The sequence below is a fragment of the Trachinotus anak genome, unplaced genomic scaffold (assembly GCF_046630095.1).
Source record: "Trachinotus anak isolate AG129_WGS33_773 ecotype Australia unplaced genomic scaffold, CSIRO_AGI_Tana_v1 ptg000014l, whole genome shotgun sequence".
NCBI classification, from domain to species: domain Eukaryota; kingdom Metazoa; phylum Chordata; class Actinopteri; order Carangiformes; family Carangidae; genus Trachinotus; species Trachinotus anak.
Genome location: NW_027273865.1, coordinates 7063598 through 7090559, shown reverse-complemented (window position 1 = coordinate 7090559; position 26962 = coordinate 7063598). Strand labels below are relative to the sequence as shown.

The 26962-nt window shown below is 42.1% G+C and overlaps 1 protein-coding gene across 1 annotated transcript; it reads right to left on the bottom strand.

Annotated features, from left to right (window-relative positions):
- yap1 (Yes1 associated transcriptional regulator) lies at positions 1-26240 on the bottom strand. The gene is made up of 8 exons (XM_071495659.1): positions 25473-26240; positions 23954-24189; positions 14316-14434; positions 13529-13642; positions 7169-7338; positions 4963-5090; positions 3674-3786; positions 1-2881 (listed from the first exon to the last, which is right to left on the bottom strand). The coding sequence occupies exons 1-8, from the start codon at positions 25671-25673 to the stop codon at positions 2646-2648; spliced, it is 1317 nt and encodes a 438-aa protein (XP_071351760.1). The 5' UTR covers positions 25674-26240; the 3' UTR covers positions 1-2645.
- Between the last annotated feature and the right edge of the window lie 722 nt (positions 26241-26962).

Here is a 26962-nt window from a genome sequence, read left to right as displayed (position 1 = left end):
TTACCACAAAGTATATAGTTTATTTTAGGCCAATTTCAAAGTATCATATGAAGAAAGATATAATGTAACAGAATTTATTGTTCTAAAACACATGCACATATCTATCAAAAAATGAATAGATCATTACTGAATATAAATCATTTCATGTGCATTTAGAAAACTCTAAATACAAAATCTTTTAACTTGTGTGATTAGTTCTACTGCTACGATGACAGTCAACAGCTAATATGCTCTGACAATTACACACTAAGTAAGCATAAAATCAGGTTTGTGTGACAAAATGCATCATTGCATCAAAATGAAAACTCTGTAGCCGTGCAATACAAGCACTGCAGTGTACCACTCATTTTAGTTGCATTGTTCTCACCAACACTGTTTATCCATCTTAATCCACCATCAACACATGATTTAATGATCAATAAAATCAAAACTAAAAAAAAAAAAAAAAAAAAAAAATTCTCACACAGAATAAAAAACGTTCATGTTCTCGGATCTAAAAAAAATTGTTCCGTCAAGTTAATGCTACCAATTAAGTATTGGCTGGCAACAGAATCATTGTGACATCCTGCAAGGCCTCAACCGAGGACATGTACGGCAGGCTGATTATTCAAAGGTTACTGCAGTAATTAAAAAATGTAGTCATGGTGTAAACATCAAAATAATGTGATTATGAGAGAATTGTCAGTGTGTCGTCTCCACTGCAGCTGTAGCAGTTTCTTAATCAGAGAGCATGTAAACATGTGAACGCTTATAGAAGAAACACTTGCTTCTCTGTTCTGAAACCTCATCCTCAAATCTCAGGGTTAGTCACTCAAAACAACCATCTCGTCTACAAAATAAAAAACAATCTCTCAGCTAGACCTATTCAGACGTGTCCATCAACACTAAAACCTACATCATTTTCTCATTAGCTTATACAGTTTGTTCATATAGAGGCTGATTTACAAATCATACCGTTTCTGGACTGTGAAAATGGAAGCAAAAATAAGTGTTGGTGTTACAAAAACATCTTTGGAATCTGCCACAACAATTCCTGACTGAGATAATAACTGATTGTTTCTTAATTATTCCACAAAAAAAAAAAAAAAATTAACAATCCACATAACTCACCACCGTCAGTCAAACCCTGGCCTTCTACAATACCCCTCGACATGACTCTTAAACCTGCTTAAACTTGTCCTAGCTGTAGTCTATACACCCCTCTTTTCAACACACAGCACAGCATCGCGCAGAGGGATTCAGCTCCCTCTTTAGGAAGACAGTTTCAAACATTGTAACTCTTGTATACTGTACGTTGTCGTAAGGTGTAATTGATCAAAGAGCTATAGTTTGTTTAGCCAAGAGATCTGCCTTTTTGGTTAATGTTTAGGAAAGATAGTAAAAGCTGCATGTGATCAACAAATAAACAATCACACTAATATGTATAAAGTAAATCAGACACGACAGATGACTCAGCTAGATGGTTAAAAAAAACAAAAGTCAAAACTGAATCAATCTGTGCCTTGGCAGACTTCATCTGGGTGAAGTGAGGTGCTGTGATAACAGTCGACCCTGTTAAATGTATAAATTCATCTATGAAAGAAATTTAAAAACAAAAGCAAAATGCCATTTGATCTAAAGCTATCATACATATGTAGTAACCTAAAAATAAAAGAGTACTAAAAAGATAAAACAAAGAATGAATCATGGATTAGGCTTTGATAAGACTGAGATAAAAAGAAGTTAGGGTTAAAAAAAAATCCCTAAATCCCCTCATAATGTGTTTATAAAACAAAAATACAATTCTGATTATTGAACATTAGATAGAGGAAAGTGTGGCTGATGTTTGTGTGGCTGAATACAGCCTAATGCTTATTGCTGCATTACAGAAACTTGGTAATTGTTCGTGGTGCTTGCGTCTCAAAAAATACAACTGAAGGCACTTGATCTATCAAAGGTTTAACTTAGACTTGCTGGCACAGCCAAGCAGCAATGTAGTCGGTCCCCAGGCTCCAACCCTAACCCCCTCCCCTCCCCCAGCAAAGCCAACATGTCCAAACTGGGCCTCACATTACCTTTACTCCAAATCAGTATTGTTCTTTATGCTTCAAATACATCATTTTTGGTTTGTCAGGCTCGTTGAATACAAACAAAACAAGAAAAACTTACAAGGCCAAATATAAAGCTACTCAAGCTATATGCAATAGTCCCAAACACAGTTAAGTAGTGCTGCTTCACGCTATACTGCAGGAAAAAGAGGCGCCAGAGACTCCAGGCGATAACTGACGAGGGCAGTCCTTGCAGAAGAGTACACATGGACCTGCCCAGCTCACCTATGAGGGGAGACCAGGGGAAGGAGCGACCCCTGCTCTAGGTAAAGATGCCCTAGATTCACTGTGAAAGATTTGGGGACCCTTGCGTAATTGTCTGTTCATGGGCCAGCCTTGAAGACACAGACAAAATAAAGAGATAACACACCAGTGAAGAGAAAAGAGCAGAACAATACTGCCTCAAAGGAGGTTGGCCTTACACGCCGAGACAGAGACAGAAGTCCAGAGAGGCTCGCTGAAATGTCTTGTAATAGCATCTATGAATCCTTCACAGATTAGAGCAGGCAGCAGTTCAGAGTGTATGGAGAGGAGTAAGAAGCAGCCTGCTCGGGTCTTCTATAACCATGTGAGGAAGCTCTCCTTGTCGATCTTGGTAGCTGCCAGCACAGACTCCATGTCATTGAGGATGTCAGAGCTCAGGGCCTCCTGCAGACTGGGCATCAGCTCTTCGCCCTCCACCGCCATGCTCTCACCCTCCAGGGTGCCCAGGTCCACATCTGTTCCCGGGATGGCGTCCAGGTAGTCGGGGAAACGACTGGGCTGTGTTGCCATGGAGGGTGGAAGCGGGTCCCCTGATGAACAGAAGGATATTGAAATGATTTGACTGAGCAAGCTAGAGGATGTTCTGAGCCACAGTCAGCTTAGTGCATAATAGTTCATAACTGCACCACATTCATTTCTTTTTGTACAGACCATAAATATGAGCAGCCAAGTGGGAAAAAACAGTCACATCAGATTTCTGTTGTAATCATGAGCAGGGGATTGGGGAATTTCTGACAGCTACACAGTGGAAAGAAGTCACTGACATTATCAGTGCAATGTAATTAAAGTCCACCGTTAGCACAGCTACAGCTGATTCAGCTAATTAAGAAGGAGGGTTTGGTTATATCTGATTTAACTTGTTGATGAGTGACTAGAAATCTGTTATGCAATTCAGTGGTTCATTTAGCAATACTGCAATATCAACCTGAAGCTGTTAACAATCAGACATTTCCTTATTCCAACATGAAGTGAATGCAGAGTTACCAGCTGGCCGTTTATCCAGTGCAAGCCAGCTGCAACTATGTGCCGTGAAATTGTGTTGCGTTATGTGGACAGGTGTTGCAATATTTTTGTCCACCCCTCTTATATCAATGAGGATGGTTAAATAACAGCACCACATCCTCCAAAATAAAACACCTCTCTTAAACAGCGTTTAAGAGTAAGGATCTTGATGAAGGAGGGTTTACTACAGGGCTGTTGTGTGAGACTGTTTTAGCCAGTTGTTCCTAATAAACTACCAACTGAGTCTACAGTAAAACTGTGTAGTTATCAGCTGGCGTTAAAAATCCAGAACACACTGTCTTGTAAGTGATCATATTCACCTGTGTCCATCTCGTCCACGCTGTTGAGGAAGTCATCTGGAGTGCGAGGGACGCTGTAGCTGCTCATACTCAAGCCGCTGTCTGTGCTCTCATCCCTGGAGTGGTAGGTCCCGCTGATGATACAGGAGTAAAGAAGTGTGGGTTAAAAGCTCTGCACAGTTGCTACTTAACATCATGATTTTCATCAGACTGCAGGAAATAAAAGCTTTTTTGTCTCTGCAGGGTTTAGGATGACCTTAATGACCTTCACAATTCTACTTTGAGCTACGTGAATCTCATTGAAAAATCCCACAAAACAAACACACTCAGTTATTAAAAGCACACAGGCTGAGAAGTAACAGTGTGGCCTCAATTCCCTCAGGGACCCTCTGCATACATGCATGTTTCCACAGTTATATCTATTGGAATGACTATAGTGATTAATTCACAGTGACGCCACTGAAACCGAGCTGCGCTTTTTCGCCCTCTGTTGCGGAATATACGGAAAAGAGCAACGATGAAAGGGGCAAAAGAGACAAAGAGGGAGCGAGAGAGGACATTTGACAAGCCTATACTAATTAGCAGAGGAAAAATATGTAGGCAGAGTATGGCAGAGGCAGGATGAATGAGGCCATTGTGAGAGCAGGGGAGTGGAGGCAACGGGGAGGAGGGGAGATTAGGTTGGCCTGTCTACTGACTGGACCACATGTTCTCATGGCCTGCTTGCTATTCAGCCCTCTACTCACTTCGTCCCCTTACAGAAGAACTAGAGCTTGAACTGCTAGGAACTGTGCCACGGAGCAGCATTCACAGACAGCGAGGAAAACCTCCTGTCCCTTCCCCTACTCACAGCTCCTTTCAGGTCTAGTCTCAGTCCATCAGGTTTTGTGTCTTTACTACTCAAGTTGTGGAAATTGTCTGTCTCCACTTTGAATTAAGCGTGGTGTTATATAATGTTTTCAGGGTTACACCACCATTTAGGTTCTGACTGCCTTTAGTGCAGCAGTTGTACACCAGAGGTCATCATTGTGCAATGAACTCCAGCACAGAGCTGCTGGTCTGAATGAGTCATTACCATGTGAAGAGGGTTAAGCCCAGAGACAGGCCTTCTGTTTTTACTACTTGTGTAACTCAGGGAGCTCTCACCAGAGCGCAAACTCAAACAGCCGAGCACACAGAGTCCCTCAGACAGGATACATCCAAGTCTGATGAGTGGGAGCCCTGACTCAGCTGCAATTGTACTGCACTGGGGGAAAGTTCCCCCCATTTGCTCTGCAGAAGAACATCCCTGGCTTATGCATGAAACCAACCTGTTGAGGAATGGGTCAGAGCTGTTGGCAGTCATGGTCCGGGCATCCTGGGCCATAGGGGAGGACACAGGGTTTGTGCCACCATCTTGATCCATACTGGTAGGCAGCTGGTTCCTTAGAGCGAGTTCCTATAGACGATAAAGCACAAAACCCATAAGCAACACAATCAACCCCACCCCTAACCTCAGAAGCTAATTATACACAGCTACAGCTTCATGAAAATATTTTAGAACTGCCTTATACCCCCGCTCCTCTGCTGTCACTGCATAACATGATAAACCGAGGAATTACGCACAGACAGCCAACATGGTGCTCGACATTTCTCCCCATACAGAGTGTCAAATTACATGAGGGGCCAACCACAGTTGGAGACAATTGTTTTCTACACATGCTGCATCAGATAAGGTTGAGGATATGAAGTCATGTTGTTCTTTTTCACCTCCTTCCCTCTGAGTCCTTCTACGGGAAGCTGAAAGGACTTGACCGGAGAGATCTCATTTAAATTTTACAGGGTCATAGATGACAAAGAGGAGGCAGCCAATGAGATGAGCTGTTTTGTAAAATTGCTGCTAGACACTGTGTGGTTAGTAGAGGCTTTTATTGGCTGTGGTTGAGGAGAAATGGACACAATGTTCTGAGGCAAAAAGATGAATGAAAAGCCTTAATTAGGCCTCTATGAAGTAATGACATGTTTTTTTTTTTCTGTTTTCACTTCAGATGAACTAGCAACAGAGCTTGAAGGTGTTTCCTTGTCAAGATCTGTCCCAGAATTGCACACATATAAACAATTTGGTTTTGATTAGGAAGGATTACGAGGGTTGTGTACTATAAACAACCTTTATGGTTTTATTTGCTCTGTTTTTGTGCATGACTGAGCAGCATCGGCACTCGACCTAACCAGGTCTTCATCACAGCTCTGCCATGTGGAATACGTTTGGGCGTGGCAAGTTTTGCCCTAAAGCTGAACTCCCTACACAAGCATACAGCCTGCACGATTACACAATTTCCTCCTATATTCATGCTCTACAATATTTGAAAATACACCAAGGCCTCTGTAATCGAAACATCTGTTGTAGTATCTAAAAAGTTACAGGAGTTGGGGGTTTACTGGAATCTAGCCTGATAGAGGCGGAGGAGGCTCTTTCGATGTATATAGTGTGGTCTGCAGTTGTTGTTCTGTTCATCTCTTTGTTTAACTGGTAAGTGTGGATATCTGAGGTTTGGATAATTGAGCTGCTCACGTGTCATCCTTAGAAAGGAAACGCTTTCCTTACACAGTTAATGGATTCTGTAACTGTCGCTATTAACATGTGCACAAGACACCAGGAGAAATCAGGCAGGAAGACAGGAAATGGAGTACATGCGCTAAAATTAACCAGTGCCTCTCAACCCTTTGTGTACATGCATGAGGTCTTTGTTGTGCACATACAGTATGATCTTATAAAATCCAAATTAGAAAGCTGTGCAAGGTTTTGGAATGGCTAAGAAATCAGGGTCCCCTCGCAGATCTATCTGTGCTGACCATGTTTCTCTTACACTATAATGGAAACCAGATTTCTTCTTCATATGATGTTTCCCAAAGTCGACAGTAACCAGTTTACTGAAGCCTACAGGGCACATGCTCTGAGAACTGTCAGTGAGGACGGTATCTTTCTTCCCTTTACAGCCTGGTGCATGCACAGACTCAGGGCACTTCTTACACTGTGAACTTTAAACAACCCATGTGAAATGTCACGGTAAACAAAGTCACCAGCACCGTCATTCATAATCATAAAGCTCTGTTTCTGGTGTTGTGACACTGCCTTTAGTAAACTGTTGGACTCGCCTGCACCACCCTGTGTGGGCGGCACTGTGACACATCACCGTTAGGAAGTGATAAAATTACCACAGATGACTCATAGGGCTTCATTGCAGGGCGGTGTAACAATAAAGACAGATCAAAGGGGCTTGAGATCCACCACTATACCTATGAATGATGACTCAGATTTAAAAGGGCATTTCAAGATGTACATTATGTTTGACTACATAAACAGTTTGCTGGCAATTAGAGGTCCAGCGTCTTCCTGCTACACTGATGGATTGATAAACACATGCTGAAAGTATTGACCTTGTGACCTTTCTGAGGTTAGCTGTTCCTCAGTGAGGCCGCGATACTTCCCAAAAAGCCTCCGAAAATTTCTGAGATGTTTTAACTCTGATTCCTGACCTGTGGTCTCTGCCGAAGCAGTTCCTGTTGCTTCAGTCTCAGCCTCTCCTTCTCAATCTGCTGCAATCTCATCTGATTGTTGCCTCCTATGACTCCACTGTGGATGCTGGGTGGCAGCGGGCCTCCCTGCTTCACTGGAGCACTCTGGGAGATCCTCTGCTGGTTCAGGGCTGTAAAAGAGACAAGAGTTCAAATCTGTCACTACTGTCAGTATAATATGTGGTGCACAGACACCGGTGCTCATTTTAAAAGGTGCATACTGAGGTTCTTAACAGCAAATTTAAACTTTGTAGAAATTGTCTATTACTAGTCTATTACTAGGACAATGATCTTAAAGTGGTGATTCCAGCTTTGTCTGAATACAGCACTTCCTCCTTCTACAGAATATACAAGACAGTTTTTATCGGCTGGGTCTCAATTAAGCAGGTGAGGACACCTTTGTCTTTGGCTTCCCCATTCTTCTGTTTAGGCTAATAAGGTACATGCAGTTTTAACCAGGACAATTTCCAATAATTAGATGCAAAAATTCATATGCTACCAGTCAAATATTTTAGAGCAACTCATTTTTCCAGCTGTTATTTAACTTTACATGATTCAATGTCTCAGTGTTTCTGAAATTAAAGCTGAGAATCAATAAACAACTGCCGATTTTGTTGAACTAAACTTCATTCAGCAGCTGAACACACTCTACAGTGGAAATCAAATATTGCTCAGAAAGTTCGTCACAACGCTGCTGCAGAGGTTTCCACACGTATCGCACTTGCTGTTTGCCTTGCTTTTCACCCTCTGTCTGGAAACTGTGCTGCTCTTCCATCACGTGAAGCCACCTACTGGTTTTTTACCTCAAATGTTCTGGCTCTTTCTCTTGCAGTAGGATGAACGCCCGACTAACCAGTCTGTCTTCCTTTGTTACGTGTCTTTTTCACACCATTCTTACACCAATACACAGTACTACTTCCTGCAGTACAGTATCGCCCTGATAATGCATCAGAGGGTGTAGTACCACAGTTTGCCTTTATACAGAGCGAGGGTTTCTCAGTCATCAATCTGTAGGAAATGCTCACATTAACCTTCAAGACTTTCAAGGAAAGCTGGAAACTGGTTTCTTAAACCCTGGAAAAAGACTGTTTTCTATGAAATTTACATTTTTACGGTTTTTGGTGACCTAAACCTTTCCTTTAACTTCGGGCAGTTTACCACTTACCTTTGTACCATTTAGGGTTATTCACTGGACCTGAACTGCTGTCAATAAAAACTGGAGAAATGGTGGCGTTCTGAATCTTTTGACCTGTAGTGTCATACATACTGGATCTCCAGCAGTCTATGAATATGCTAATGCAGCTACATCTTTCAATGCTTGGCTGCATTTAAACGCTGCTTAACAAGCCTGACAACTTGACTGTTTTTTCTACATGGTGAACTTGTTAAAGACTGGAGCCAGTGCAGCAGGTTGTGTCGGGCAAGGGAAGTCCCAGTACAAGTTTTCCACCTAGCGTCTGAGACAATCACTATTCCTGTAAGACCTGATCCCCTCCCACTCACTGACTAAGACAGGCTTTGTTAGTTTTGTACATTGCATCAGTCATGACTTATCCTTTCATTGTACTTTTTTTTTTTTTCCCTAAACAAATCGCAGATTATCCCTCCAGACTGACTGCGTCCTTGCCCTGACCTGATGGGTCCGCTTCAGTATGAGCACAGTATGTAAATCAGACAGATTCATTTAAAATAGACCCACATCAGGTTCTGTAAACACTCTATTGCACTTAACTTTAGCTTCAAAGTTCTTTCACCCAACAAATGTAACTGCATTGTGCACTAACAAGCCGACTACATGTTAACAATATCAGAACAAATGTGTGTGTATTGAAAGCACAGCTGTTCCCCGGTGAAATCTTTTGTTATTCTTCACTCTAGTGGGGGTGGGTATAATAAACATGAGTATGAGGGAGCACAGCAAATGCTGCAATCTATGCATGCAAAGTAGGTCACACGTTTTATCACTGTAGTAGAGAAAGAGAAGCAAATGTGCTTAAACACAAGGGGTGTAACAGTAATGGAACCAATGAGGATCGCTGTTTGCTTATGCGCTCGAAGCACCAACCAAAACAAAGCCTTGACGAGGGCACAATATTCATGCGGGGCTGTCTCTCCCTGTGCTGTCCTGCCTGCCCCGGCACCTTTCTCATCACCATTCAATCACTGTTTACACTGTCTCACAGGCTGAATGAACCGCAGCGCAGGGCTCTCCCTGGGAAGCTCTGGAGGCCCCACCCTGCCTTGCCTTCCGTCTCCCAACACCCCCCCCTAGCCTGCCCCCCTCCCTCTCCCTCTGTCCACGCTGCCTCCCCCAACAACCCCACCCCAGCACATACACGCACACACACACAGAGTCATGAAGGAGCCTCCTCTCTCCCACACACATCAATTGAATCCATGGGAGAGTGTGTCACTTCTCGCCACTTCTTATCTTTGGCAGATACTGAGGTCTTTTGTGGCTGGATCACTCCACCATCAGGGCACCATTAGCTGTTCTCAAAACAGAAGTGCTGCACATGGGCCATGTCAGCAGCTGTAGATCTGTTAAGGTCTGAGCTTTGAACAAAGTGAAGGGAGGCATATGGAGAGAGAGATCCACTGATACACAAGGCCACACATTAATGCCAAAATTCTGGTTTCAAACTAGTTTTTGTAGTTTTGACCACGATTTCTATCGATTGTATGAAAACTTCACTCATCGTGTCACCATTGCTGAAAGGAAGTTCTGACAGGGCAAGAAATGACGACTAGACAGTCAACCCTAATTGGAGGAGAAAGTGAAAACTTGTTGTCCACTATAAACATCCATCAAAATGTACAACTTTTACCTACCAGATTTTCCCTACCTTTCTGCAGTTGTGTGTGCACAATTTTCCTGTGCAACTATTATTTCAAATGACATGTCCAGTTCAGTTTTACCTCCAAATAAAGCGGTTAGGATAAATTGTGGCTTGTTTACAGCCTGTCTGATAGTCTGCCTGCTCATGTCTCTTGCCCAACAGATGTATTGTATTGAAACCACCATGTTTCCAGATCTAAGCATCACACTGGTGATTAAAAAGTTATAATAGCAGATAGAAACAATGGCCAAAACCATGTAAATAGAAGAAAAAAATGAAAGAAGCCGGTAGCCTTTGCATAACTCTTAGAAAAACTCTAGGCATTTTGATTTTTTTTTAGTTTTTGCATTATGACATGAAGGGGGTGTAAAGAAACGGATCCACTGATTCACAACGTATGTTGCCGAATGCAGTTTTACAGCTGCATTTCTGCTGTACCACCAAGTCAAGGACCACCTCACAGACCAAACAGCGAACAGTAACTATGCACAAACAATGAGCATATCGAAGCAAGGAATTACATCTGCGGGTGAGATAGGAGCGAAGGACAGGTTCAGTTCAGGGCCAGAGTGATAGCTTAAAAAGGAGCCCAGTCCAGACTTAGAAGACTGGCTTAGAAGTGTGTGTGTGTGTGTGTGTGTGTGTGTGTGTGTGTGAGTTTGGAGGGGTGGCACATACGGGCGGCGATAGCTAGTGGGCCAGGCAGATAAGAGACAAGTTAATGCCGTCTGCCTTTTGTCGTCTTCACGCACTCCTGCAACACAACGAGCCAGCAACACAGGCCCTTATCAGGAAATCACACTGGCAGGCATAGTACACCACAAGATCACCTGGGGCAGGTAGAGTTGAGGGTGTGCCAGCTGTGGGAAGTTTCTCTATGTGACCAGGGCAAAGCACCTTTGAAGGCTTGGTAAATATTTGTCTGCTGTCAATTTAACAAGTTTTAGAAAAAGGCCTCTTGAGAAGGTGTTGCGTTTCTAGCGTCAAGATAAGTGGGGAAACAGTCTGGATGTGATACAAACCCTGTTTTATCATCCTGTGTTTTATCATCAGTAAGGTCTGAGTAAAGCCAGTCTGTGTTGACTTGGCTCTGAATGGCAAGGAGATGGAAAAAGACTTAGTCAGGCAATATCAACAGTGTAGGGCAGCCTATCAGGGAATTATTTCAATACACAACAGGTTAAAGTTAAATGGTTAAATGTCTGTCCGATTAAGTACAGCCATTTTGTTTACAGAATCAAAGCTTATAGATTAAGCTGCTACACAAATAAGAACGTTTTTTATTCCTTCAACTCTCGTTAAAATCATCTGGAAGGTGTCCCTGCCAAACGCCAACCCCAAATTATAAAACAAAAAAACAAATCTTAAGAGGGTCTATTTGTTTTGGACTGGATGCAGAAATCTCAGATAAAACCAACAGTGTCCACATGACTGGATACCTCCAGGCGCTGCTGCTTCCTTACACGATGAGTATTTCATGGTGGTGACATCATTAATAAAGGTGCTAATTTTTCTGGTGAAGTCCTCTGACAGCAGAGGCAGAAAAACATCACATGGTGATGTTTTAGAGGAATGACATACATTAAGGCATCAAAGCAAAACATTCAACTCCCAGAGGAAATCTGTCTTTTTGCGCACCTGACTATCACCCTAATATGTTTCTACTGTGCTCCCAGAGTAGTATGTACAGAAAACAACATATCCACATAGGCCAGTCCCCTTTTGAACTCAGCCACAGAGCACTCATGGCTTGTTCACTGCTCACCACCTCCTTGGACGTTAAAGAGGATGCATGCTTATCCCGTCGGCATTTTCCCTCTGTTCCTCCGTTTTTCTTTCTTCCCCTTTCGCCTTGCCTCTCCCTGCCCCCCACCTCCCCTCTCACATTGGAGTTCTTTGACTGAAAAGGTCTGGAACAGATTAAGAGTTGGACCACAGAATAAAGAGGCCTGGCAGAGATTCAAGTCTGTCTGGAGCTACAGCAGGATGGGGCTGTGCCTGCACTGGGCCTCACGCAGGGGAAAGCCAGCCGGCAACAACCCTCAGTTAAAGGCGCTGTGCTGCTTTTCTTCTCAAAGCTCAAATTAGCCTCCATTATCAAAGCAGCTGGCTTATGATTGGAGACCTACATAGCAGCAGTATAGAGATCTCAGATGCACAAGAGACAATTTCTATGCACAAATGTGTAAAAAAAAAAACCCCAAAATGATTAAAATAACAAAAAACTGTAAAATAAGGTTTTTCTTTAAGCTCAGAGCCACATGTAAAATATCAAGTTGTCTGAAGCGAATAGCATTTAGAAATCTCTCTAAAAATCTAAATGATCAAACAGTACAAACAGCAGCGGATAAGCAACATAAGAACAGGTATAAGTCTGAGCCATTAGAATTATTAAGTGCAGCAAAGATTTTATCCAGTGTGAAACAAAATTATGTTTGATGGCATATAATGAGTTAACATGGTCTCTTTCCCCCTCTCACTCGCTTTCAGGGGCCTAGCAGCCTTGTGTGTTCAAGACTTATAAATCTTCAAAGAGCTTTGCCGATCACAGCCGCCATCTCTTCCCAGCTGCCCCACTCCCCTTACAACTCTGTTTTGAACTCTCCTGCCTGCCTTCAGAGCAGAGATACACAATTGCTTACAGAAAACCTGCCCTTTAAGTGCCCGGGCTTGATAAAAAAAAAAAAAAAAAAAAAAGTAACCCCAAAATTAAACAGGATAACAGGCTGCGTGCTGATTCACACATGTTGCCTTTGTGAACCGGGGTGAGCTACCCTGGGGAACACTGCTTTAATGAAGGGACAGCATCTGAAGCGTAAATGAGTCAGAGTGACATAAGCAGGAACCTTCTTCTCTTGAAGTCTTCCTGGCACAACTGGAGGATTAGCTCATTCCCATGGACACAGAGAAGTCTCAACACATGTACGTGGTCCTGTCACTAATTCACCGACCCTGGCTACCACACACTGAAAGCTAGCTGTCAAACTTTAGCTCGGCCTGGGGGATTAATGGCCAACTCAGCTGTTGCTGCGACACTAAAATGGCTGACAAAAGGTTAGGTGCAGATTTGGAGGGTGAGGTTTAGGTGAAATCTGGTTTCAACAACCAAATTGTACGGTCACTCCAAAACAATGCCGTGTGGCGAAATGAACTATGAATCATACAGACTTGAACTCACCATTACAATTGCGGTGATACATCTTTTTTGGATTACATAGAGCTTTCTACAGGGGAAAGTAAACTGCTGTCACAAACACCAAATGTCTAACAAACTCTTTACTGCAGAGACAGCTCCTGCTACAACTCATTTAATTACAGTTTTAATGTAATACGTGAATATCAATCTAATTTTAAGCAGCTATGGCTTTGCTGTGCCTATGGGTGACCTGCATTCATTAAATAAATAGGACATACATGGTATTTTGCTTAATCAAGAACTAAACAAATGAAAAAAAATAATCCCTGTCTATTCCAAACTCACCATAGCGTTGGTCAAGTCGTGGGTCCAGCCAGGATGTGGTCTTGTTCTTGTGGTTGATGTAGTAAATCTCTCCCTCTGATGTAATAGCTTGTTCCCAGCCCTCAGGGAGAGTACCTAACAGGTGACAGGTAAAAATACTGTTGGAGAGATGTTGGTGGCTCACATAATTATTGCATAATGTTGTTATAGACACTCTTTAAGTAGAGGCTGTAATATCAGATATATATATATATATAAATATATATATGCTAATGTGCACTTGCTAGGACAAAACTAAAAAGACTACATGAGCTGAAGGAAATCCAAATCCAAAATAATATTATTTTTCATCTTTGACACAAATCATTTTTCATCATCTGTCACTGAAAACAAAGAAGCCTGTTTGTCAAGTTTTTGGTTATTATTATTTTTCAGATTTTCCCATAGGTTGCCAGCACAGTGACGACTGGAGAGATACTTCATCTGTAAACTCTGTAATCAGTGAGTCACAGAGCTCCCAAACATGTCAGACAGGACCTGTCACGTTCTACCTCAGTCTTACCTCACCTAGGGCAAATTCCAACTGCACGGACAGAACTGAGATACACCGAGTCTCAGTGACATGTAAGAACTAGACTAGACAGCTCCTGACTTCCACCACATGTATGAAAGTAAGAAAATACCCAGAAATAACTTTACATAAATTTCATTCTGGGTTTAAGGCCAAAAAACTCACAATATGATTAATATGATTTGTAATACATTTCATGTGCTGCTTCTGATTTAATTCAAGTCAATGTGTGCATACCACTAGCTGGGTTCATAAGGTTCTGTTGCTGGACTGGCACAGTACTGGCTGGGGCAGCCTGGTTCATCTGGAGCAGGGCTTTACGAGGATCCTGCCAAGTGGTGGTCTGATCGATGTGGCTGTAAGAAGACAAGATAAGACAAAAACAACAAAAAAAAAAGTAAGAAAAAATACCACCACCGGTAATATGTAAATTCAAACTAGGAGCCATATCATTGCGAGAAGGCAGGTCACATGCAGGAACTGATGACTCACAGCAGTTTCAACAAGCTCTTTGATGAAAACACTGAATCTAACCCTTGCTTTCTGTAAACGATGACTGTTACAGGAAGCCAAACTCAGCTGTGTCTGTTTGGACCCTGTGTGAACCCACAATTCAATATAGATTCACACAAGGCTTTCATTCTCCCTTTGGATTTGACTCACTGTGCCTTGTGTTGAATTAAAACAAAGTCACAAATGATTAAGACAAAATCAAAGAGTAGACGAGTCTACTCTTTGACAAGTCAAACATCTGTGACTGTAGGTAAGATGAAGACTTCCTCTTGAAATAGTCTAGGAGGCTATGATTGGTTTCAAAACATCTATTGTAACATCAAACAATGTTGCTCCATCTATTTTATGGCTCATCTTTGCTGGGACAGGAGTGGGGAGTGGGGGAGGTGGCATTGTGTCGCATTCTGTGAGGGCATTGATAATTAGTGCTTTGTTGGTACTTGTTGCTTGATTAAGATGGAAAGCTAATACAGGAAGCCCTCCTCTCCCGAGCAGGACCCTCTCTATTGAGGGAGGGTCAGTCCCAGGGCTCAACGCAGGGGGTCCTTTTTCCTGGAAGCGGCTCGGACACTGTGGAGTGTCAGGGGCTTTAACAATCTGGCGCCACATTTACAAAGCTTTCACCTGCTTGACAAAGGCACAGACTGAGCTACGACCTAAAACCCCACTATTCACTTGTTCTTTTTTGGGGGTTTTTTTGTTTTTTGAACCATCCCATTTAAGGGACCCCCCTCATCTCAAACAAATAGGCACCAAACTCCAGCAGCTTGTTTATGCAACAACCACAACTCTTACATTTATAATGTGGCAGTGGCTGAATTATTTGAGTCCATGTGTCAAAAATATTTCTCACTGAATTAAATATTACCCCCAGCAATCTATCTATGGTACCCTGTAAAGATCATGTTATGCATGTGTTCTTCCACCCACTCTGATTCTTTACAACCCACTGATAATTTGATCCCAGAGCGCCATTAGCCCAGATTTTGGAACAGCTGGGTGAAGTGAGAGATTCAGAAAAGTTTCTCTTGGCCTCTGCGGTAATCCCGGCCTGCCTGTCTGCTCTCTATCCCAGGCCAGAGAGCGAGAGGGCCTGACTCAGCACTCCTCCCCCCCACACAATGCAACCCATTTTGAAGCCCCCTCTTGTTTATGCTTTACTGATCAAAGGAGCTGCCAAATCCCCTACCAAACCCTCCCCCAGCCCTCACACACACACACACACACAAACACCACAAACCAAGCAAAATAGCTGGAACTGCTCAGACTGGAGGGGCCCCTTGAGAAAGAGGGGTCACAGTGAGCGGGGTGAGACAACTACAGAAAAGAAAAAAAAAAAAAAAAGAGTGAAAGAGGAAAAAAACATCTACGGAAGCAACCCCTCTGAATTCCATTGGCTGCATGAGTTACTGTGGTCCTGTTACACTCCAAGCGCCCGCCCTGCCCCCTTCGCTGCCTCCTTCCCACTCTGGAAACTATGACATTTATTATAGAGGGGAGGGGAGAACAGGGGAGGAGACTGGGAGATGAGCACTGAGATGAGGGAAGGGAGGCTTTATCGTAAATGAGAGGCCTGCACATCCTGGTACACCAATGCTGAAGTGAAAAGCTACAACTGGAAAACATGGATGGAAATAAACAACCTCAAAGCCTCCAAGAGCTCTGATTATAAATTCTCCTGCCCCCTCCACGAAGCTGCGCTCGTCTTAGCACAATTGAAAGTACAAATGTTGACTTTTCTATCAAAGACTAGCTAGAGATGCTAACTTTTGTAGCTCAAAATCAATCAAAACAGTTGTAAACAAAGCTTCAGTTCAAAACAGAGGCGATGATAATCAGAAAGCTTCCAAGCCAGTGCTGCACTGTATTCAAAGAACTTGTATGTGGGAACTGAGAGAACTGGTAAATGAATTACCAAGAGCCAGTAATTCATCACCAGGTTTTAAAACTAAAAGATAATCCATTCACTCAGCCTGCCCTGAACCCTATATGGCCAGGGCTATACACCGCTTCCTGTAGGCGAAACATAAAACAAAACAATGTCATGGCAACTGTTGGGACGGCTGGAGGCCACCAGTTGCTGTTAGGAATTGCTGATGATCTGCAACCTCCACGGTCACAACTGCTCGGTGTTGTCTTTACATGTCTCTGACACCACAGCGAGCTCAGCAGGACAGCCACCGCACCCTCCCCCCAAACTCCGTCCCTGGGGCAGGGCAGAGAAAAATGGCTGTGGGTCAGGCCTCGTCTCCACAAACGCAGATACATCTGAAAGCAGTGTTTACACATTCAAGGTTTTCCAACCACATTTCAGTTTGGGTTGTTGTCACTGTGATGCCAAAACATTAAGATGGTGCTATCTTAACGTCCCCATAAAGAACTGCGGCTGTGCTCAGCTTGAATTCATGCTGGGTACATACTGAGCACATGGATCGAGAGCAGAGAGCTGGATTATGCCCCAGCAGCGGTTACTTTACTGCTGCCATTAAAATTTATCACTATTAGAATCAGTTGTAACTGACTGAGCCACAATGGCTAATCTTCATGAAGGAGCAAATCACAAAACACAGAGCCACCTTCCAAGCCTTCACTGATGAGACGCCAGCTTCATATAATGTCTGTCAAGTGCTTGACATCATTTTCAAAGCGCAGTTTGCTCACAAAGCAGTATGTAAATGTAACCCGTCGTTCTCCTCTTCATGGGAAACTGTCTGTAAATGGCCAGGTGCTGCAGCGAAGGAGAGCACTGTGGTTCAAACGCGACCCATTATCAAGTGGGACGACTGTAGTATGGTGCTTTACTTGCTAATTTTTGCTCAAGCTGTCATCGTGGTTGACTGTGGCTCCGCAGAGCACAGAGCAGGACTCTTGATCCACCCAGGCACTTGACATCTCCTTGACTGATGGCCCAATTATCGAGCTGGCGTTTATTGTTCCGACGTTATTTATAATGTGTCTTGCTGAGGAAGGGGGAGGGGTGCCTTTCCCATAAAGGTTAAACTTGACTTTGCTTAAATGCAACAACTTTTCTGTTGAGTGCTGATCATATGGAAGCAAGTCCCCATCAACTTGTGTGTCTTTCTCATCCTAAGATCATTCAAGATAGGACTTCTACTTTCTATCGGTAGTCAAATGTGTATTTAAAAGACTGCAACTGAATTCAAAGTTTTTGCTAAATTGCGCTTTAAAGAATCATTTCAATGTGCATTAAGAGGTCCCATTGAAGAAGTATGAATACTGCACTTGTTTCACAGACTTCATCTCACAGTCGCTCAACAAACTTAACACGCACATTGTCTTTTTACACCCGTGAAAACTGTGGCATTTACATCAGGCTTTACGGAGAAAACTCGAGCCAAAAATAAGTCAGCGCTATAGTTTAAATGTCTGCGAAGTAGCTCTGCTACCTGTCAAAACAGCAGATCAAAGCTAGATTTGAAGCCAGATCGACTGCTCCTTCCACTGAAATTGTTTCTCTTCAGAGCCAGATGTCAAAAGCTGCATTTCACTGGTGTAGAACAGGGGAGTGAAGCTATGGAGAGTGCAGCAATGATGAAACACACCCCACAGCTGAGTTGTCAAATGTTAAAAATGGGATCCTCAGGCCACAGGGGCTCCACCCAGGGAGTATATGCTTGGAAGGTGGTTGAAGCCGATGACTAAAGAGCGCACTGAGGGAGGCCAGATGTAATCAGGCCTCTAAGATGGGGATGACCATCTCCACTCTGGTTGACTGGGCATGCCTGGCTGCCTCTCTATCAGCAGGGCATCATCAAGAGAGATTATTGAAGCGACCTCTGTGACCCTATTGTAGCTTTAAGTTTCTCTTTGAAGGAGTGTTTGTATCATCCTGCTTCCTAATGAAGCAACTAATTCACCAAGTGCAAGGACTGATTATAGCTCAAAAGATTAATCAGTCAGTCCACAGAGTTTTTTTTTGCAAAAACTGTGGCTAACTAAGTTGACCAGACTACATCAGCACTTGATTTATAAAATTAGTAGATGCCCTTGCAATATCACACTTGTTATTAATAGGTAAATACATATATTTAAATAGTAAAAGTAGTTTCATACTGAGAACATACATACATATGTTACTTTATTTTGTTATTCACCCACTATTCAGTTGCCATTAGTTGCTACAAGTCTGAGTACTTTCGGGAACTCTAAATCCCACCTGAGAGGGTCCACTTCTCAGATACTACATCTCTGTGGTGATGCCCTCAGTGACAGTGGAGGCATTGATGTCTGGGACAGAGGTGTTACATCAAGACTTTGGTAAACACTAGCCTGACTTTCTCACAGTCCCATTTGTGTACTGAGCTGACAGGCCCCAGTTGAACAGGAAGGGTCTTGTCTGTGTGTGGTCAATAAACCAAAAGTTTGTCAAACACAAAGTTGCTCCAAATGAGCGCTTCACGCAGGCTTACAGCCCGGTCTTCCCAGCGCCATTTGTGACTGACCCGAGCGGCGTCGGTTCATAACAGCTTAGTTTGAAATCTAATTTTACATATTGATCACCTCAAGGTTTACCCAGAATTGAAGTAAATAACAATCGATACAGAAAATGTTTAGGTAGTATGATGTTTACATTAGATGCTAAGTATGACAGCTTCATTTTGCACAGCATTCACACTCATCAGGCAATCCTCTGAAGGGGTTGGACAGTATTAAATGTTTTATTTTAACAACCACTGCATTTTTGTGTATGTGTCACACAATGGACTGTGGGTGTTTAAATAAGCTATTCGGTTTATATTTATGCATGAAAATATGTCAGTTATTTTACTCTGATCATTTCACAACAATATTGATAGAAAAAATTGACAAGACATTGGTAAACAGTCCCAGTCTTGTGATGTGTAAAGAGACTGAGATAAAAAAGAATCCAATGATAGTTTTTTCTGTGCCCAGTTGGGAAATGTTGTGGATATTAAATGAAGACCCAACAGTTTATAACCTGAATATTACAATCAGGTACAAATGTCTGCTGAAAATTCAAAAAAACATGATATTATATTATATTAAATCAGCACTGCACGGACACAGGCTGCATACAGTAAGAGCATAAGGTCTAAGTCACTTTGATCTTTCCTGCTCTAATGGGGGCCTTGACTTCCATTTAGTGCAACAGATGTTTATGAAACCCTAGATAGTGTACATTGAAGCTAGGTAAGAACTTATCAAATGTGATCACAGTGAATAATTTAATCATTTACAGTCACTGTTAAGTTAATTATGGGAAGACAAAGTCAGTCATTCTCGTTGTGGGAAACCAGGCTCATCAAAACAGTTTAAAATCCAACTGAGAAGAGACAAAAGTGTCCATCAACACATGGCTCTACCTGCCCCTGAGGGCAGACAATAGCTACTCCCCCAAAGCTTTCCTCTGCTTAGGGCTGACTTCCCACGGACTAAAAGCTCATTCAAAGCTGCATTTAATAAGTGCCCGGAAACAGTGATTACCCCTCCTAGTTCACCGGTGTGTCTAAATTAGAAACCTTCATTAGTTTATGACCCAGCCCTGGAGACTGGCCCTTCCCCCATCCCAGCACCAAGCAAGGTGACCCAACCTCCCTGCCCCTGCTGTCATAAATCAAAGGCCACAGCAAACTGCTGGAAGAAAGAGGAGGAAAGGTCAACAGACTTTGTTGACATTCTCCCAGTCTTCTCCAAACTTAAGGGTTTCGTTTTTTTATGTAATAGCCAAAACAAAATGGAGATATATTTTGCAGGAGACTGTTAATATCTGACTCCTATTTCCATTAGGTTTACAGCTACCTATTATTTTAATTAATTAATTAATTTAATTAATTTCATGTTTTTTTAATCAGCATTTCATCACTACATCCTAAGCCAAAGCCTATCAACTTACAATAGAAAACTGAGAATATCAGAGTATATATATATATATGTAGATGATATCTAAATTTTTGGGGGACTTAATAATCAAATGATCTGCTAATTATTTCAGCATTAATCACTATTCAAAAGAGAAACTGCAGACCAAACTGAAGCTGTCATCACTGTTATACTTGCATTAAGTCAATCATTTATCACCAATTAGAATTTATACCAAACTCCTAACCTGACAAGAGTTCAACATTTCAGGTGTGAAGAACATGGTTAAGCTCTCATGAAAGCCACTGCCCTCTCTCCCCGCCATCTTCAAACTTCATGTCAGCCATTTGTCTATTTTGGGAAGGCTCACATGAGTCTCAACAGGCCTGTGGTCTGAATAAAGATCACTGTTTCACTGCTAGGACAAAGGGAGGGCCGGAGTTTCTCTTGGCCCCTCTTCTAGTCATCTCCACATGGCTGCCATTTAACTCCATTGACACAAAAGAGGCACCATCACAGCGCCACAGCTCCATTCATTCCAAAACGGAGCTGGGCTTTTAAAGAGAGTGGGACATCGGCATCCGCAGAGCTGCTGTGACTCACAGAGGCCAATCACTCCCAAGTGTACACTAGTAAACAACAGAACAGGAAGGAGAAACAGATTCTTAAAAAAACTCTGATCCTGATTTGATATCTCTAACGACAACAGCGATCGACTGGGTGAAATGTGAGACCCTGCACTCTGCTTGGTTCTGTTAGCTGGTGACCAACTCCCCACCCCCACCCGTCCATCCACCCACCCACCCACCCACACACACTCTCTCGCTCTGCTTCACTCCTTCTGCAACATGTCTTGGTCAGACAACCCCTGTTTATAAATAGGGGAGTGTCTTTTCCAGCAGCTCTGCCGAGGCTGCCTTTATTCCAGATCAAATATCTGCTCTTTGATGTGCGGTGTACGGAAGATGTCTCCTCCAGGTTTCCTTACTTGAACACAAACACTGAGTACAACTCACTCTAGCCCAGTCAAAACACAGTTCTTTACAGAGTTGCTCAGCTGTTTTTTACAATCCCATAAGTTTAACATCAGTTTTGCCTGTTAGCAGAAAGTTACTTGTAGAAACATTTGACCCACTATCATCTGACGTCTTACTTTCTGGGACTATTTTACTTTTTTTTTTTTTTAAACAGGCAACAATATTCAGAATTTAGAATAAACTGTTCTTTTTGTATCAAGAAAGCTACTCTGTTGACATATGGTGCAAACCTAAATTGTGAACATATTGTCTTATTCTATGTTTATATGTTTTATTTATCAGTGATTTAATGACTAATATATATACTTTAGTGAAATGCTTTCAGTCTCTGTAGATTTCTTCTGGTTGGTTGAGTGTAAAAGACTTGAGTTGTGATTTATGAAGGGACCTTTTAGATGTTTGTCTCCACTACCATGCTGTATAAAAAGTGTTTTTAATCACACCTTCATTCATTAATGTTGTGCGGTATCAAATCTTGTCTCACCACTGCAATTGTACATTTTGTGTCTTATACTGTTCACCAACCAATCATTCAATCAATCCTAGCAATTCTCTCTCTCTACTTTCCTGTTCTGTTTTCAAAGTAAAAGCAGTACAATCAGCTCAACTCAAACTCTGACAATTACCCAATTGTTATATAACAGGGGAAAAAAATCACACATTGTTTTAATTAATAAATAAAAGTAACTGATGTTTTCCTATGAACAGCAACGGCACCGAGTAGTGCAACAATTGTTTGAACTATACGTTTTTACAAGACTGGATTTTCCAAACTAAACTTTAATAAAGTTTACCGAATTGCTTCATTGTCTGGAAGAGCTTTCGATCAGTCAGTTTCTAAACAACTGCACTGGTCCTAGGAGAGTCTATGAGGAGAGTGTTTTCTCTCTCCAACCCCCCCCCCCCCCCCCCCCCACAATCTTTTGTACAATTTTAGAAGAGCCTCCTCTAAACGGGCCAGATGTTCTCCAGATGTGAAACCTTAAAACATCTGGGACTGAAAGCTCTTTTTTGATCCAAGTAAATTTGAGGCTATCGTGTTTTTTCAGAGTCTGTGTCAGAGAATAATATTTCCTATGACAACATTTTGTCTTTAAGAGGGATAAGGATGACAACATTCAATGTCAAATCATCTCCAAACATGAACAGCTGAGCATTTCACAAACTTTGGAACATTTCACAATGAATAGATTATATTAACATAAATTTCTGACAAGGACAGCACTTTTATGAATAATTCAATCCATCTTTTCACAGAACTACAGAGACTGAACGCATTAACAGACCAATACATACATAATAATGTAATTAAGAATAATAAGAATAAACATTACAACCCAAAAGGTTCTGTGACAACCTTAAAGGGCTCTAGTATACCCACACCTACTACTCTTAAAGACGACGTTGGATCATTAATGTGGAGGAGATCTGCTGGGTTGCAGATGAGTTTTGCAGAGCTGTCTGTCCTTTGCTGTCTGGGGCAGCTACAGTGGTCCATTGTTTCTACTGAAACCTGAGACCAAGTAAAGAAACACCACATACAGCAGCAGTTCCTCAAAAGACTTCTCTTGTTTGCAAGAGCCACCAAATTTAATAACCTACAATTCAATTATTGCAATTGTCTTTTTTGAGCACATTAGCTACAATTGCACATTGTAGCAGATTTGCAAATTATTGTCAGCATGATGTACACTGAGAAGAGCTGTACTATGAGAGCCTCATTTCAGGACCCCTTCTCTGGTTGGACTTGTTACTGGGAGCTAAAATTTTCTCCTCTTATCTGAAAATCGTAAAACAAGTTTTCAACCTGTGCCTTCATAAGTTTCACATTGAAAGGTTCAGTTACAAGTCAAGACAATACTTAAGTATTACGTTAAATGTAAAGACTGTCAGTGGCCTTTTTTGTCTGAAGTAGGTCTTGACCCCCTTTGAATACAACCATTTCACTGACTGGACATATTACATATTACTCTTCTCAACACCAGGTGTTAGGCAGGTTCCCCACTCCCACATATAAGTCCAGACCATCCCAACTATTCCATGGCAGGGATAAAGTACTTGGGTGGTTAACATTAGATATAACAAATGCCCAATTTCTTACTCTTGGTATTGTCAGGTCAAAAATGAATCTTCTAAAGCACTTTCTCTTTGATCAGAAATTTTGATTGCATTACCTTCATCAGGATGCAGAGTGCTGACAGTAAAACATGTCCATGCCCATTTTCAAAAACATAATCTTTTAATCTGCAAACTTCGCAGGTTTTAAAAGACTATATTGTGTGTTGTATATTTGTTTGTATATTGTTGCTTGTAATGTTCTTGTTTTATGTTACCTGCCTAAATTAGCATTCCTGCTACAATCTGACATATTTATACCTTGTAGTTTATACTGATGTTCATTAATGTGCATTGTCTCTATCAAATAAACAAATAGAATAAATATACATAAGAAACAGAGTTGACATCTGTTGCTGACACACTTACTTGAGGAAGTATCTCTGACCAGAGGCGGTCTTGGCCATTTCCCATCCTGGGGGAAGAGGCACATCATCAGGAATCTCATAAGAGGACTGACGAAGATGTTGAGGGGAAGCACCTGCTGAGGCCATGCCAGACAGGGAGCCACCAGAAACAGCTCCCAGCTGCAGGGAGGCTGGGGACGAGTGTGCACGGACATGGTGGGGAGTGAGCGCTCCGCCACTCCCAGCATCAGTGCTGGCCTGTTTTGGGGTTGAAGAGAGGCATCATGAATGCAGTCCTATAGCATACTGTAATGATGTAACTTCCCTTGTGTGTTCATCTTGTATTACTGAGGAGACATACCTTTGTCTGAAGCCTAAGTATGCTGTTATCTCTAGTTTAAAAGGACTACAGCTATTCAAAAATAAATGTTTGTTTAATTTGAGATAACATTATATACATGGCACAACAAAACTAGATAAAGTGTTTATAAAAGATTATATAAAATAAATATTTTCATTTTGATTGGAAAATACTATAGTGTATTTGAGGCCGGATTAAAAGACCTACAGGACACATGCCATAAAGGATTAGTGATTTTTGTTGACTTAAAAGTCTACATACGTTACACAGATTTCACATTTCAGTCACTTCTCATGTATAATCACTTCACATGTATGTAAGAAGTTCCATTCATGTGCGTGTGGAGGCATGTTTGAGTGTTGTTTAGGCCTGGGGAGGGGGGATCCGAGGCCTGTGTGGGACAGAGGAGAACGCAGACTGGCTGCACAACAACACATGCGCACTGATGATAGAACTCCAGAGAGACCACAGGCAACAGTTGTGGGGGGACGTGGGGGAGGGTGGAGGACGGGTGTGTGTGTGTGTGGGGAGGGGGGGGGGGGGGGGGGGGGGGGGGAGTAAATAGGACGAACTCAACCATCATATGATTTCTTCATTGCATATCATCGAGATTACAAAAACTTCATTTTTGACGTCATTTGATTATTTCCACATGATTGCTGCCTTTCTATAAATATACATTCATGGATCTAACCAAAACATTTACACATATATAACTGCACTTATCCTGTGTAGGTTCAGCCAGTCTGACAAAATAACTTAAAGTGGAATAATATTCTCCTGTCTTCTAGGTCAACCAATCAATCAGACCAAACAATCGTCTTTGGGGATATTTTGGTCACTCAGTAACTTTTACGCACAGGCCCCACGGGACTTGTTTTTCCCTTCAGTGATTTTGCCAATTTAATTGTAACTAGTTGGGAATTTTCACCCATATACATTGTAACGAGGTGTTTTAGAAGTGAGGGTAAATGATAAACGTTTCACCCTTAATAAAAAATAAATAAATACAGCAGCCTACATTTAGGATGCAAACAAACGCGCTCTCAGCAGGATAAAGTAGCCTGACTTTTAACTGACTGTACCAGTCACGTACTGTAGGCCTGAGCTCCCACAGGATGGGCCTTAGCTTTAATCGTGATTTCTGGGAAGGGGTAGAGGAGAGACAGGGCGGGCTTACTTGTCTGGAATGGGACTTTGGTTCAGGAGGTTTGAAGAAGGAGTCTGGCAGCTTCCTCATCCTCATAGGTACGGAAGGGGGCACGATGGTGCTTTTCGGGTTCATCACGGCGTTGAAAAGCGCCTCCAGGTCGGTCTCGGAGTCACCCCGTACATGGACGATTTGGTGTCCGGCAGGAGGGTTATGCTGGCTCGGATCCATTGTCCCAAAACAGTCTGCGAACGTTATATGTCCGAAAATGTCGCGTTCAGAAAATTCACAAAAAGAAAGTTTGAGCCAATCCCAAACTTTTTTTTTTTTTTTTTTTTTTTTTTTTTTTTCTTCACGCAGGAGGAGATCTGGAAATCTCGACGAGACTCAGTAAAAGTTATCCCGAGTCATTCTAAAGTGAAACAGCCGAGGACTTTGTTTTCTTCCAGAGTGTGTTAGCTGTCGAAATCTGCAGTGAAACACAGCGCTTTCCTGTTGTTTCTTGCTGGCATACTTGTGAATGTAACAAAGCGCATATCTGCTCCACACAGGAATCTATGTTGTCGTCCGGCCCCAACTTTTACACAAAAAAAAAAAAAAAAAAAAAAAAAAAAAAAAAAAAAAAAGGCAGACGCAGCCACAAAAGACGAAAAACACAACAAACGCGTAGCTGGAAGAGTCCCACAGTTTCTGAGTCTCGGCCCAAGTTAAAGGTGTTGGAGAATATTCTTACGAGAAAAATACATGGTCCGTAGGACAAATCTCAGCAGCTCACTTTCTAGAAAAAAAAGTTTAGCTCCAGTCGGGTCTAAACTTTGGGCAGGACATCAAACTTTATGACTCATGGGATGTCTGCTCCAGAGGCGGGGCTTGGCTTTAATTGGGACAAGAGTCTTTAAAGGTACAGTCTGTAGCCCAGGGGCCCGAGAGGGTCCATGGGCCTTATAACATGTTTATGCCGCAGTTTTCCCATTTACACCAAAATATGGACTTTTATTAAACAAATATAAACCAAAAAGACTCACATTTAATAAGATATATGTGACAACCCCCACCCCCCCCCACCCCCCCTCCCCTCCTCACCTCCATTTGACAGGACGGGGGTCTCCATATGCTGACTTTTATGATTATTTATTTAATAATTGACAGGGCATTCTTACACATTACTTCGATAATCGGGGCAACAATTGCTGAATTAAAGTATTCCTCATTTTTCTGACAACCTCTTGAATAGTACAAGGACCCCTGCTGATGCATGGAGCCCACTTGGGAAATCATTGAATTAGGCCTACGGCTCATTTGCAACACAAAATGTAGAAGTGTCAGTGTTAAGTACATAGAGAAAAAACACAATAAACATTCGCGTTTCGTGATTTGTTCAGCTATGAGATCCTCACTTTTAGATCCCGCAAAAAGCAGTTGAAAACTTTAGGGTGTGTTTTGGCGACATCAAAACTTCAAATGAAGACAGAATTCAGCCCAGACAAACAGGCTCCGTCGTTACTGAGGCTGTTCTTCTT